At 38.1% G+C, this 14,630-nt stretch overlaps 1 protein-coding gene across 1 annotated transcript in view; it reads left to right on the forward strand.

Annotated features, from left to right (window-relative positions):
- Positions 1–9,833: 9,833 nt before the first annotated feature.
- Positions 9,834–14,630, forward strand: part of LOC136864473 (heat shock 70 kDa protein 4L) — a 247,875-nt gene continuing 243,078 nt past the window's right edge. The window contains exon 1 of the mRNA XM_067141491.2: positions 9,834–10,158. Within this exon, the coding sequence (XP_066997592.2) occupies positions 10,052–10,158 (107 nt within the window). The 5' untranslated portion in view covers positions 9,834–10,051. The remainder of the gene's footprint in view (positions 10,159–14,630) is intronic.

Raw genomic sequence — 14,630 nt, forward strand, 5'->3', positions numbered from 1 at the left:
GCGTCAACTTCAGTACACTGCCTCCGCCATCATTTCGTTTTTCGAAGCCTGAGGGGATGGAGCCGCGGTCAAGACTGGACCCTGACCAGCAGTGCCCGCGAAAGCGATTGACCTTCAACGGGTTGGGAGAAAGCTGTTCGCAGCTAACATCCCGCTTAATATTCGGGACGAAGCGAGCTAATTGTCTTGGCGTTCTATTTCTACATATGTGTACTAAATAATATTTTTACACACAATAAACTCGTGCCTGGTAATTTTAAATGATATCATCTCACACCTTGCATTAAAAATATGTATAAAAAGCGAATTCGCTCACACCTGTAGTTAGACATCCAGCAGAGAGTAGGTTCGATCCGCCACTGTTGCCAGTCCTAAAAATAATTCTCTGTAGTTCCCTATGTTCACACCAGACAATTGCTAGATGGTGTACTTTAAGGCTACAAGCGCATCTTCTCTTTTATCCGCACCATAAGGCCTGTCAGTTCGGTGTGACGTAAAGCCAATTGTAGCATAGCATTAAAAAAGTGTGTGAATAAATATGAAAGTATCGTTACCGTTGCCATCAGTGTGTGTTTAGAAACTGATAAACATTATGGATCGTCAAGTAAAGAATGAGTTTGGGGAGAAAAAGAAACGCAGAACCTAACACCAAACACCACAGTAAATGTGAAGTTTGTACGCCAAATATTAAGCCTGACGCGTTGTGTACTATATATTTCACACTAGAAAGTGACGCCATCTCAGCATACTACACACATGACAGCTTACTTCGAATGCCACAACATCTAATTAACTATTTACCATCTGGGTTTCTCTCAACATATGCTGCTCACGACGTGGACTTTGCATGGGAAAACCTGCCAATCTACACAAAAGCTTTACTCGAAGTTGCCGTAAGCCGCCGTTGCATTCGTCACTATAAGTATCGTGAAGATAGTGGAGTTGATTTTGACGTTCCGAATCCAAAGATTAAGGAATGCAAAGCATGTAAGAAGGAATTTAGAAGTGTATTTTGAACAAACAAGTAAATAAAACAATGTGATGTTCTACATATTATTCGACTAGCTTGAATAATTCTTCCTACCCTTCATGCATACACACAAAGTTTTTCACACCAGACAAATGCTGAGGCTTTTTCTTACCTGTGGCCTCACGGTTGCTTCCTTCCTGTGTCTTTCCTATCGTCATGAGACCTACCTGTGTCGGTGCGACGTAAAAAACAAATTGTAGCTTTTACTCAAATAAAGTCTCAAATCAGATGTTGGTTAAGAAAGAATACGAAATACTTTTATCAAATTAAAATCTCCTTATTTGCAAATGAGGTGTCTACCTCGGTGGCAAATGGTACACTAAAATACATTATTGTCAAGCACTAAATTTTAAATTAACAAGAGAAGAAAATTTTCTAGAATACAATTATATACAATTTATGCTAACAATTTTTTTATTAAACAAACAGATCATCCTTAATAAATTTATATTGTTTACAAAATTCTACTTAAAATATCTCCTATACTTACAAACATAATCAACTCATATACAGTATTTGAAATTACTTCTAATAATACTATACAACTGGTATAAGATTAAAATTAACATTGAATTTATTTACATATTTATATTTTACCCATTTTTGAACCTAAGTAGCATAATGACCTGCTGCGTCTTAACCAGAGCCCCTTTTGCCACCACTTTTCAGAGTTCCTGAAGGGCCTTCACAGCTACCGTAGCGGTCCCAGGGCCCTCGAAGTCCCCACTGTACTCCACCCCTACAGGCAGTCCCCTAATTCGGCTGTCCAAACTCCATGGACCAGGGGATGGAATTAATTTTTTCACACATATTTTTTATTTACAATAGCCTGCACTGGTCGAATGCCCTCTAACATTTAATTTATTTTCCCTGTTGCTGTTTATTCTCTTCTTGAATACCTGTACAGATTTTTGAAAAGGATCAAACACTACCCCTGGTAAACTGTTCCACTCCTTCACGCCCTTCCCAATGAATGAAAATTTATCCCAGTCGATTCTGCTAAAATTCCTTCTAATTTTATACTTGTGGTCAGTTCTACCAATATAATTATTTTCCAACTGAAGCCTCTCACGGATTTCTCCCCATGCTTCTTCTCCTGTATAGGCTCTATATTATCTTATAAGTCTAGTTTTCTCCCTTCTCTTAGTTAAAGTTTCCCACCCAAGTTCCTCTAACATTTCTGATACACTACTGTTTCTCCTGAAATCCCCTGTTACAAATCTTGCTGCTTTCCTCTGCACACAATCTATTTCTTTTATTAGGTATTCTTGGTAAGGATCCCAAACACTGTTTGCATATTCCAATAATGGTCAAACCATACTTAAGTAACTTTTTCTTTTAATTCTTTGTTGCATCCTTTAAGTAGCCTCATTATGACATGTAATGATCTGTATGCTTTCCCAACAATGTCATCAACATGACCCTTCCAGTGCAAATTACTTTCAAATCTCACACCTAAGTATTTGCACTTGCCATCTTTTGGGATAACTATCTCATCCAAAGTATATTCAAATTCAGTTTTAAAGCTCCTGTTTGTAAATGTTGTAACAGTTGATTTGCCTCCATTAACCTTCATATTATTTTCTTAACCCACTGTTGGATACTTTAAAGGTCCCTTTGTAATTCTGAACAATCTTCAGTGTTATTTATTTCCCTATAAACAATTATATTATCTGCATACAATCTTATTTTTGATGTTATATTGTTCCCTAAATCATGTGCTATTCCCTTCCAAACTTTCTCTTCCTGTGATATATTATTTCCTACTTTGACTTTCTGAACCCCTGAATTTAGAAATGTTCTTATCCAACGTATAACCCTTACGTCTAATCCTATTCCCTCCAATTTCTTTAATAATATTCCATGTTCCACTCTATCAAAGGCTTTGGAAAGATCTATGGCTATGCAACCTAACTGGCCTCCTGAATTCAACTGATCTGATATGTCCTGCTGAAATCCTAGGAGTTGTGCCTCACAAGAAATTTTCTTTCTAAATCCATACTGGCTCCTTATGAACCAATTTTTATCATCACATATCCCTCTGATGTACTTTGCTATTAAACTATCCAGTATTTTACAAACTATATTGGTCAGGCTGATGGGTCTGTAGTTCTCTGGTTTCCTTTTATCACCCTTTCCTTTATAAATTGGTATTATTATAGATCTCTTCCATTCTTTTGGTATTACACTATTATTTATGACATAGTCAAAGAGAAATTTTTAATAAGGCACTATGTACCATCCCATTGTCTTTAATACCTCCCCAGTAATTTGATCACTTTCTGCTGCATTTCCTTGCTGAAGCAGTTGGATTTCTCTGAAAATATCTTCATTTGTGAATGAGAAGCTTCTTGTTTCCCTATGTGTCTCTCCCTCTGTATCTTCTGTTACTGTTTCCATCTCCTGACAATCTTCTACTGAATCTCTGAATTCCCTACTAAATAGTTTTGCTTTCTTAGTATCTGTTGAATAGTGTGCACCCCCTTCTCCCACCATTGTAGGAATTTGGATTTCTTTCCCTTTTTGATTCCTGATATATGAATTCATCTTTCTCCATTTCCCTTCGTGGTCATTGCCCTCTTAAGTATGCCATTCATATATTTCGCTTTTGCTTCCTTTTTCACTCTTTTCAGTTCCCTCATTAGCTGTTTTCTAGTTTCTCTATTCTCCCTACCCTCTTTTATTTTCCTGTTTACTATTCTGCATTTTCTCTTTAATTTCCTTATTTTCCTTGTATAATAAACAGGGTCTGGGGTCATTTTACCCTTCTTAACAGGTACAAATCACTTCTCTCTTTCCCAAATGATTCCTTTAAATTTAGCCCAAAGTGTATCCACATTACTCCCTGCACTTTTCCAACAACTGAATTGTGATTTTAGGTAAGTCCCAAATTCATCAACTTTAGTTTTCTGTGTAATTTCTTGTCTTGTGTGACCCTCTTATTAAGCATTTTTGGTACAAGTCCTACATCCATTATTACAGACTTATGGTCACCTGTTCCTTCAATTACCTCAGTTTTATCAACAATTTCCCATGGTTTAACCAAGAATACATCTAGCAAGTTGTTGATAAGAGTCGGTTCTTGTACTACTTGTGTAAATCCTCCCTCCCAAATTAACTTATTTGCCAGTTTCTGTTCATGGGCTTCACTTGTAGCTCCATTCCATTCAACTTCAGGCAAGTTTAGATCTCCCCCAATTATTACCATATCATTATTATTGTTTTTATGAGTATAATCTATTTTTTCTCAAATATTTCCATGTCTCTTTCCTCTCTTCCAGGCCTATATGTTCCTATAATTCCCACCTCCTTCATATTATCACAAACTAATTTTATCCCTAATATTTCATCCCTTTCATCGGTAAACCATTCATGTGAACAATAAGTTTCCTTCACCAGAATAAACACCCCCCACCCTTTTTATCTCCTCGGTCTCTAAGATAGACTGTATACCCTTCTGGAAATACTTCTCTAATACCCACCCCTTCTCTTAACCATGATTCTACTCCTATCACCACATCAGTCTCATAAGATTCCATCAATGTACTGAATTTTATTTGTTTATTTACTACACTCTGACAGTTTACCAAGAGCAATCTCAGACCCCCTTCCTCCCTAAAACTTGACTGTTGTAACTGAGTAACATTTGACTCATGAGTTGAGAACGTCCCTGGAACCCAGATCTTTGTACATAGATCTTGATTTAAGGATCTGAGTTTTCTGGCAAGTTTCCCTGTATATGCCAATTTAGTGGTATGGGTTTTCTTAAGTGCATATTAGTTTGCAAATCTCTGTTGATAATTGTAGCAATTTGTCTACAGAGAGTTGCTTTTCCATTACCATTCAGATGTAACCCATGCGTAGTGAACATTTGCCTGCCAAGACCTAAAGTATCTACTACATACACATTTCTAAAACTCTTACTTAATCTCTTGATTTTTATATTTACATCATGTACAGCTTTGTTCACATACGGGTCTTCTATAAGGTTATACCTGGGTGGCACATTAACTACAATTACTTTTGAGTCAGGTAGTTTCGAAATCTTACCCCTGAGGGTGGTAATTATTTCCTCACCTTCATTTGCAGCAATGTCATTTGTACCACTCACAATCACCACGTAGCTGTCCTTCTCTAACACAGGATCACAACTTGAAAGGACGTCTTCAGTTTTGGCACCTGGTTTTATTAGACCTAAAACCTCAGTTTTTTGATTATACGGCTCATCCTTGATGCCTTCTGCCATGCGCCGCCCTTGACTGTCTGCGTAAACATGAATTTTTGGCGATCTTGATTTCAGGTTGGTTTTCTTCTTCTGTAGGTTACCTCCACTGGATTTAAAATTATTCGGAAAACTTGATGTGTCTTCTTCTGGAACTTGTTGCAATGACTGATATCTAATTTTGCACTGCAAAGAGTTTTTTCCTGGTTTTAAGTTGTACGTAGTTTTTCCCATATGTTTAACATTAGGCCTAAAATGGCCACGCGTTACTTTCGTCCACGGCGATCTTTCTTCTCCACTGTCTTCTTTATCTTCCAGTTTCTTTATTCTGTCCTTTAAGCTTTCATTTTCAAGTTTCAGAGCACATAAGTCTTCTTGTAGCTCTCCTAAAATCTTAAGCATAGATTCGTAAGTCTCTCTTTCTTGTTGTTCTACCTCACTATCAGTTTGTTTACACTCGGGACACAGTGTCAATATCAGACCTATTTACAATATTTGCACAATGAAAATATTACCATTTATCACACTTACGACACAAAATCCCATTTTTAACTAATCTTCTGCATTTGCCACATTTTTCACTGCATCTTACACCATTATCCACCACGGATATCACAGGCTCACACACAGTAGTCGCCATCTTGAATACATATTTTACCGCCTTACAACTACTATTTCTGCTACGTCGCAGCGCTTCCGTAAGTGTTTTGTTTGTCGAACACTGTCGTGTATGATGTCTTTGCTCACTGATGTTCTCTCGTGTCGTATTATTGATTTTTCTCATTCGATGTAATTTGACGGGATTGACTTCATGTGCCCTAACTGTTTCATGAAACTATGAATTAGTCCAGGGATCATGCCATTTTTCTTCCAGCGCTGGACATAAATATTCGATGTAATTTGAAGGGCTGTCACTTCATGTGCCCTAACTGATTCATTAAACGATTTATTGGCCCAGAGATCATTCTATTTTTCTTTCAACAAAATACCCGCGCTGGGTATATGGACAAAACTAATAAGAATTCACAGACATAGCACTGCCATTTATGGGTGTCAGCCTTGGACTTCAAACAAAAGACCGCGCGAGCAGTTGAATGTAACATAATGGAGTCCTGTTTACAGCCCGTAAGTACGTATACATATTTCTCGCCAGTAACAACGGCATTTCTTAATCCACCCCCGATTTCAGACTTTATTTGAGTAAACGCGTTGATTAACTTCCAGTTGTGACAAATATTACAGTGATATTTCGTGGATCACAATCATTGACATAAAACTATCATTGGTAGTTTAGTAGGGGAAAAATTCTGTAAATTGAGAACTGAAAGTTCGTTGACAATGCAAATATCCAACATAAAGATTTACGGCTGGATGCCCTTCCTGACACCAACATGAACAATTTCAGAGCTAATCAAGATGATAAATGATTATAGGTAAGTAGATTGGGAAAACAATTCTGTAAATAAAGAATTGTATGAACTGAACACTTATTTACACTCAATATAGTTTATCCCTACTGGCAGAGAGGGTTGGTGAAGCATAATTAGCCTGGTTGCTCCCACATTAGCCCTCAGTAAAGGTACCAAAACAAGCAACATAACAGGTGTGGTTAACCTTCATCACACACACACACACACACACACACACACACACACACACACACACACACACACACACACACACACACACACACACACACACACATACACACGCACACACACCTAGCCTTGTCAGTAAGGGCCGCCGCAAGGAGCAACATTCCGCACATATGTAGGCTTGCTGCCTGCTGTCATTTCTTGATGGATAGAGTACTTTTTCATCCATCTCTTGGCACAGGCCAGAGTAAAGGGTAGCTTCCACTGAAGTCCCAGTCTCATCCACGGCTGTGAGAATATAGAAGCTGCTGGGGTATGGGTGGTGCTGATTAATGACATTCAGAGCAAAACCAGTGTGTCTGAGTGTCATGAAAGGTGTTGCTCATAGGGTTAGTTGTGCTGCAATAGCACTGTCTGGCTCAGTGAGGAAAGCAATGCAAACTACCTCACTCCGCATCTTGCCTAGTACGCCTCATTTTGGTACTGCCATTGGTTTTTGTGGTTTCCCTATAACTGCATAGCCTTTGGTGATGCTATTTGAGGACCCAACAAGCCTCTGGGCTGATGAACTAACAGACAGACAGACAGACAGACATGTAGGCTTGCCAGTGAGAGGCCCCCGCAGGGAGCAACATTCCGCACACTCATAGCCTTGCCAGTAAGGGGCGCCCGCAAGGGGCAAGATACCGCACACGCCCGGCCTGGCCAGTGAGAGGCCCCCGCAAGTGGCGCAGAGGCTGAGGTGATCTGGATCCATCCATTCTTGCCTACTACCAAAGTAATAATTTCATTAACTAACTCGATGCTGTTGTAAATTATCTTTAAAGAAGGGGTTTCAACAGAATATACAGTATTTCATCCGTGAAATAGTTAACTGTCGTTGTATTGTTATCGATTTTACTCACTTTCGTATTGAGATATTGCGTTGTTGCATACAGTCGTGAAAAAGTTGTATAGTGTAGTCAAGAAAATGTAAATAAAATGAGCTGATTCCTGTATTCCGATCATTCGTAGTTCTGAGTAGTTAGTTCAAGTGTCCGTAATTTATACTTTTCAAGCTCGATCTTTCAGTATTTAAGAGCGATTAGCTAATAATAATCAACTTCTTTTATCCCAGTAATTGCAATTTAAGTCCCCGGCGTAGTTTATACAGAAGTTTCTTTGGGAATCTATTGGAGACAACCTCTCACTTTTCAGCATTTAAGTACACTTTTATTCTCCGTCCCGCGCAGTAAGGAAAATAATAGTAATACAGCAGCTATAATAATCACTAACCACATTTCCGTTGAGAATTGTATTGTAGTTAAGACATATTAGATAGTATCTTGTCCATTGTATTCATGTGATTCTTTGTGAAACCCGTTCGATACATCAGTATTTAACCAAACGGCAGTTTTCATTTCTATAAGAGCATAGTAGTAGAAAATAGTTCTAATAATAATCTGTCTACGCAATTAACTTTCGTGGTAATCCTTGAGTAGTTCTTGGGAATATCACATTTTAATTTGCAATTTATCATTTCTGTTTTTTGCATAGTAAAATCCTATTGTAAATAGGATACGTCTGAACGTTGTTTATAAATTATTGTAGTGTATTGCAGTATCTTGTTCGATTTTAGCATGCGTATTCCATTTTTGTGAAATATTTGTGTAGCAGAAGTATGTGTAGAACTCTCGTACTAGAATTTTGTTGTTGTAATTAGGATAGGCTTAATTGCAGTTTAGAGTTGTGTAATTATTCTGTATTCCCTTCGGTATTCAGTAATTAACGCCATTCTCATCCTGTTTAGGGTACTGTGGGATAAAAATTTAGTACGTCTTTGTAGCATTGTAATGTAAATAATTGTAATTGTATATTAATTACCTTATTGTCATGTCATCTTTGTGTAATAATAATAATATTATACAAGACCACTGTACATTACTTGTTTTGTAAGGTTTACTGCTTTTTTCTTTTGTCCATTGATTATTATTTTGCCATAAGGCCTCTCTGTGTCAGTGCGACGTAAAGCCACTAGCCAAAAAAAAAAAAAAAAAAAAAAGTTGCTGCCTCTTGTACTCGTTTAGGGAGAGTATTGTACACTTTCACAGAGTAGTGCCATAAGGAGTTACAACCATACTTATGGCCTGTTTGTTTTTAAAAATTCGGTACGGACTCTCTTTGGTCCTCAAGTGTTATATGTGTTTATGCCAGAATTTATGATACAGATAGTGCTTGTATGATCCAAATTATGTGTATTTTTATATACCATTATAGTTGAATCTCTATTACGTAACATGTGGAGAGATAAAAGTCTGCATTTCTTATACTAATAATCCATAGGTCTTAAGGGCGTTATATTATAAATTATTTTTAGTGCTCTTTTCTGTAAAATGGCAACTTTCTCAAAGAGATCCTTATTGCTACATACTCAAACATGAATCATATATGTCAGTTGACTTTCCGTGAGAGCATGACAAATAGGTTTTAAATACTTATGGTTGAATTTAAATCTTTGTCTGTGATGCACTCCAATTGCTGGAGTTTTTTTGCATATGGTTTTACCTTGCTCGTTCCAGTTAAACATTTAATCAATTTTTAAATCTAGAAATTTAATAAATTGTACTCTTGGTGAATGATCAAGGGGAGTTGCACATGGGGGCTTGTGAAAAATCATGTAGTTGTTCTTGCTAAGATTGACGGATAGTCTATTGTCTGAAAGCTATGTTTGTTATTAGCTTCGCCGTAAGACCTATCTGTGTCGGTGCGACGTTAAACAACTAGCAAAAAAAAAATGTTATAAGCTAATGTCATATAGCATTTTTACTTCAAGTTCTTTAGCAGAACTTTATATGATTTTTTCCAATAATTTCTTAGAAATAAAACTGGTTTTTTAATAGGTTGTTCGCATTTAATTTTTAAATGATTTGTTGAGAGCCGTTAATATGTAATAAATCTCGACTGTTCTCGGATTAAACGCTATTGTGACCGAAGGTTTTATGTCTAGAAGTTTCGATTCTGCAGTCGAACTTCCATTAACTTCCATGTGCTGGGAAAACGATCTCAAACCGGTGGTGTGAAATTCACTCACCAATTGTTGTCTGTCGTGACGGGTGTATGGTATATGGTGGCGGTTATTGGTGAATTTTGCCGGCGTTTTTTCCGTACTAGACTTTGCATCGTTTCATATGAATAAGAGCGTTGAAATAGTGTAAGGCGACCAAGATGTCTGTAATAGGAATTGATTTTGGCAACGAATCTTGCTATGTTGCTGTAGCCAGAGCTGGTGGTATAGAGACAATTGCAAATGATTATAGTTTACGAGCAACACCGTAAGTAAAACTCACAGATTGGTTAGTTGCACAATTTTTTGTTGTTTTTCAGGTGTGTTTTAGGTTTCCTTTAGTTCACAATGTTTGGGTAGATGTTTGTGGGTGATGGTTAGGATATGTAGCAAAGGCAAGTCATACCTTTTGCATTGTCATCCTTATTGCACGGATACTTGAATCTATCGCTACTATTGGGGGTAGTGTATCAGTTTAGCATATATATAGTTTTGGTATGGTTCATGGAGTACTTCCTAGTGGCGAGGAGTCTTGCACCATGAGGTTACTTAAGTTTTCGCCATGATACAAATTGTGCTCGTGATCATTAGCGAGGTTTTTAGTGAACACATTTTCGGTTGCGGTGATAATGGTGTGTTGATTGGTTGTGTGTAAGTATAAGATGTTCTGGTTTCCCTCTGACATTAGTCAGGTGCTTGCCGCGAATTTAAAATTCGAAATGATGGCATGTAATTTGATTAAATTACCCTTATTACGGAATCAGGGGTGGCGAATGAGCTTTGTTACTCATGATGATGTAATTGCCTCATTTGCTCTGTTTAACATACTGCTTTTGATGCTCTTTTAGTCTGATTGCTGGCAAGTTAGTTTCACACACTCGTACAGTCAAATTTGTGATTTTGGTTGGCTTGCAAGAATTAATTCGTTCTTGATAATGATTAATTTCATTTTTTAGCTCACTTGGACTCTTTTGAAAGCATGGTATTAATACTTCCAAGGCACAACAATTGGCGATTTGATGTTGATGTACGATCAGTGTGATTTTTCTGAGCTGTATTCTAACGTTTGTAGTTTCAGTTTGATTCTTAAGTACTTGTAATAACTCAACATAGCCTTACTGTTTTTGTACTTAATATTGTAGTTGTGGACAATCTTTGGATGCATTTCTCATGAACTCTGGTAGTTGCCCTCATGACAGCATTAAAACCATAGTTCTCTTTCCTTCCCATGTAAGCTGTTGCTGCTTTTTCTTTTGCCATGTAAATGTTATATGCAGTTTCCATTGCCAGAAGAATTCCAGTTCTTGTTCAAGCAAACTTTACAACGCGATGAAGTAGAAAGGACTCTAACCTATTGGAATTCCCTTTAGAGGAGAGATGTTCTTTGTGATGTTGAGGGACTGCCCAAGAAGTATCTTTACTTTTTAAACTGATAAAGTAGCACACCCTGTTCTCCATTGCATGGGTACCTATAGTCCGCACACGTTTTAGTAATATTACTTTGTACGGGGGTGAGGAGTAAGGGGGAGCTCCCTGGTTCCGGTTATACTGCCAACTGAATGGAAATGAAATCTAAATATGATTGATAATATGATCGATCAATATGAATTTTCTAAACATTCTTACGCCAATAACTGTGTCGCATACATTATTTAACATTATATAACATTTCTTGATGCGAATCTTGTTCCTGGCATGAATTCTGTAGTTTGGCTTTGCTGTATAAACAGTATTAGGTAGTGCACAAAGTGTACGCCAGATGTCGCACAGCGATGCATAAGCGATTCATAGTTTGTTTCAAAGGTTGCCAATACGAACCTCGAAGATAACAAAGGTCGACCGATTCAGCACTAGGGTGTGCCTGTATCACTAAAAGATGCGCGTGCTGTACTGGCATTGCTGTGAATGTATAATTGGATGGCATTCCTGTCAGTGATAGGAAATACATTCAGTTGACAGCCTGTGCAGAATGAAAGCAAAAGATACAGGTAAAGAATCAACAAAGGATTGTTATTGACAGGGACTTGATAAAATCATATCCACTGCTGTCTAAATCTCGAGGCACTACCTTCAAAGAACAATTTGGTAGGCTTTGTAACTATTTGGCATTCTAAATTCAGCTTCCACTAGCCCACACAGAATGTGGCGCTTTTGCAGGCCACAAGGCCAATCTGTCACTTCGGGGCTGCACTCTCTTCGAAAACCTCTTTTCTGTGACTGCAGCGCATACTGTCTGCATGGGAGGAAAAACTTAATTTAGTATCTTTGCACATTCAGGGCATTCTGTCATGAGAACGATGAGCCCCAAAGGGGCCACAATATCTTAGAGAGGTTCTTTTTTATGGCTGCGGGGCATACTGTCCGCATAGTGTAACGGTTCAAGTCCCGTTACAAACATTCCTCAGCATATATTTGTATTCAGTTCCTTCATCTGATTCCTCTATTAATTATCGCTCGCTCCATTTCATGGTTCTGTGAACGAATCCGATCCACAAAATGTCCCTAATATTTGTCCCAGATGGAAGATAAGTTACTTTTACTCAGAGTGTGAAATCTGACTAAATTAAGAAATACCATCGTTACTAGAGAAATATGTATGCATAGTTAATGGACTGTAGACAGTATTCTTGATGTCCAGGGCTAGCACAGATGAATGGGAGTGGTATGTCTGTGAATTCTCATTATCTTTGTCCATATGAGTAGCGCGGGTAGTTCAAACGGTGAAATAGCATGATGCCTGGACCAATAAATATATTGCTTAATGAATGAGTTAGGGCACAAAATGAATGAGCAACATGAAGGTAACTACACCTAATTAATTCAAACAACTTCAGTGAGCAAAGAAATCACACACAGAAGTGTTAGACAAAACACATACGGAAGCCCTCTGACGTAGCAGAACAATAGTTGTAAGGTAGTAATGTATCCATATTATTCTCTGCACGTAAAATATTTCGTACTATTTTTTAATTTACTGCAGATTTCACACTTTATTTGAGTAAAAGCAATTATCTTCCATTTGGGACAAATATTAGTGACATTTCTTGTATCGGATTCGTTCATGTAACCCAATTTCATTTATGTACCATATGTACGTGTTAGAATTAAGGGAATTCACTGCTGCGTGTAAGAGGTTAATTTATTTGAACAAAAGTTTTAGTTGCACTAGGTGGTGAAATACAGCTACGTACATTTAGTGTGGAGTCATGCCACTGATTACCCATATGTCACTGCGTTTATTATGAAGCAGGAAGTGCTCTCAGGGAAGCCTTATCGTGAGGAACAGTCATATGGACTTACCCTGCCCGTGATCATTGGCACACAAGGTGCAACACTCTTAACTTGAATGGGGTCATGGTCTGATTTACCCATGCTGTAGGGGGTGAGCCATGTGACAGATGATGAAACAGCTTGCATCCTGTGGTGAGTGTTCATATAGATGGAGATTCTTCAGTGATTAGACATATCAGATGATTGGAGTGTGTTCCGTATACATGCAATAGTCGACTTGTTTCTGCGAAAGGTGAATGTATAGTACGCAAACCTTTTCTTGATTCCTGCACTCCATAGTGCATAATGGGAACTAGGGCTCAAGAAAAAGTTCGCGTACTATAGTCTTTCATATGGAGACTAACAGTACAGTGGGCAACCTGTGAAACATCGTTTGAGCAGTGTGCTTTAATGTGGTCATGCTAATTAGGTCTTTTGTTGGTAAGTGTGAGTCACCGATGTGAGGATAGGTCAGGAAATCAGGTCTTGAGGTGAAATGAAATGGCGTATGGCTTTTAGTGCTGGGAGTGTTAGGGGACATGTTCGGCTCGCAAGGTGCAGGTCTTTTGATTTGACATCCGTAGGCGACCTGGGTTTCGTGATGAGGATGAATTAATGCCAGCGAAATTAACCAGTTATGGTTAAAATTCCCGACCCTGCCAGGAATTGAACCTGGGACCCCTGTGACCAAAGGCCAGCACGCCAACCATTTAGCCACGGAGCCGGACAGGTTTTGAGAGAAAAATGCAGCTGATACCTGTTCCAAGAAGCACATCACAACACTTAGTGTTAAAGGTAATGTGAACCAGTGAGGGATACATTTTCTACACCGATTTCAAATGATCGGCCAAGTATACTTAAAATTTAATACACAGAGCTGCATTCCATTTTAATTTCAGTTTTATATTGTAATTTCTGTATCGCAGCAAATCTTGTGATTTCCATTTCAGACTTTAAGAATACAATTTGTTTAGAGTTAATTGTTTTATTTCATGGTAAAGCAAGGTAATCCCATATTCTAGGTGGGAACCAAATGACAGTACCCTTTTCCTAAAACCTATTGCAGGTTATGCTGTTGAGTAAGCTTATTACTGCACACCTTTAAGGTTGTCGCTCTTTAATCGTTGCATGTATTTGTAGGTGGCACCCATTACCAATCGTAGTATGCGAACCTTTTCTTGATTCTTGAGCTCCATACTGCTGAATGGGAACTTGGGCTCAAGAAAAGGTTCGCGTAGTATACTAGAATTTCAGTTTATTGTATGTGTAATCAATCGGTTAATTACAAAGTGGTTGCCCAACAATAGGGCATATTATGTGGAAACTCAAGGACATTCACAATGGCAAGGAAAAAAGTTATTGTTTTAACCTAGCTTTGCACTAGTCCCTGTACGTAAGTAGGCAGGTTGCCAGCCTTGTGCACAGTGTGATAGTCATCCACAAAAGTAAACTGAGGGCAGTACCACGCTT

Source organism: Anabrus simplex, chromosome 2, assembly GCF_040414725.1.
Source record: "Anabrus simplex isolate iqAnaSimp1 chromosome 2, ASM4041472v1, whole genome shotgun sequence".
In the NCBI taxonomy this organism is placed as follows: domain Eukaryota; kingdom Metazoa; phylum Arthropoda; class Insecta; order Orthoptera; family Tettigoniidae; genus Anabrus; species Anabrus simplex.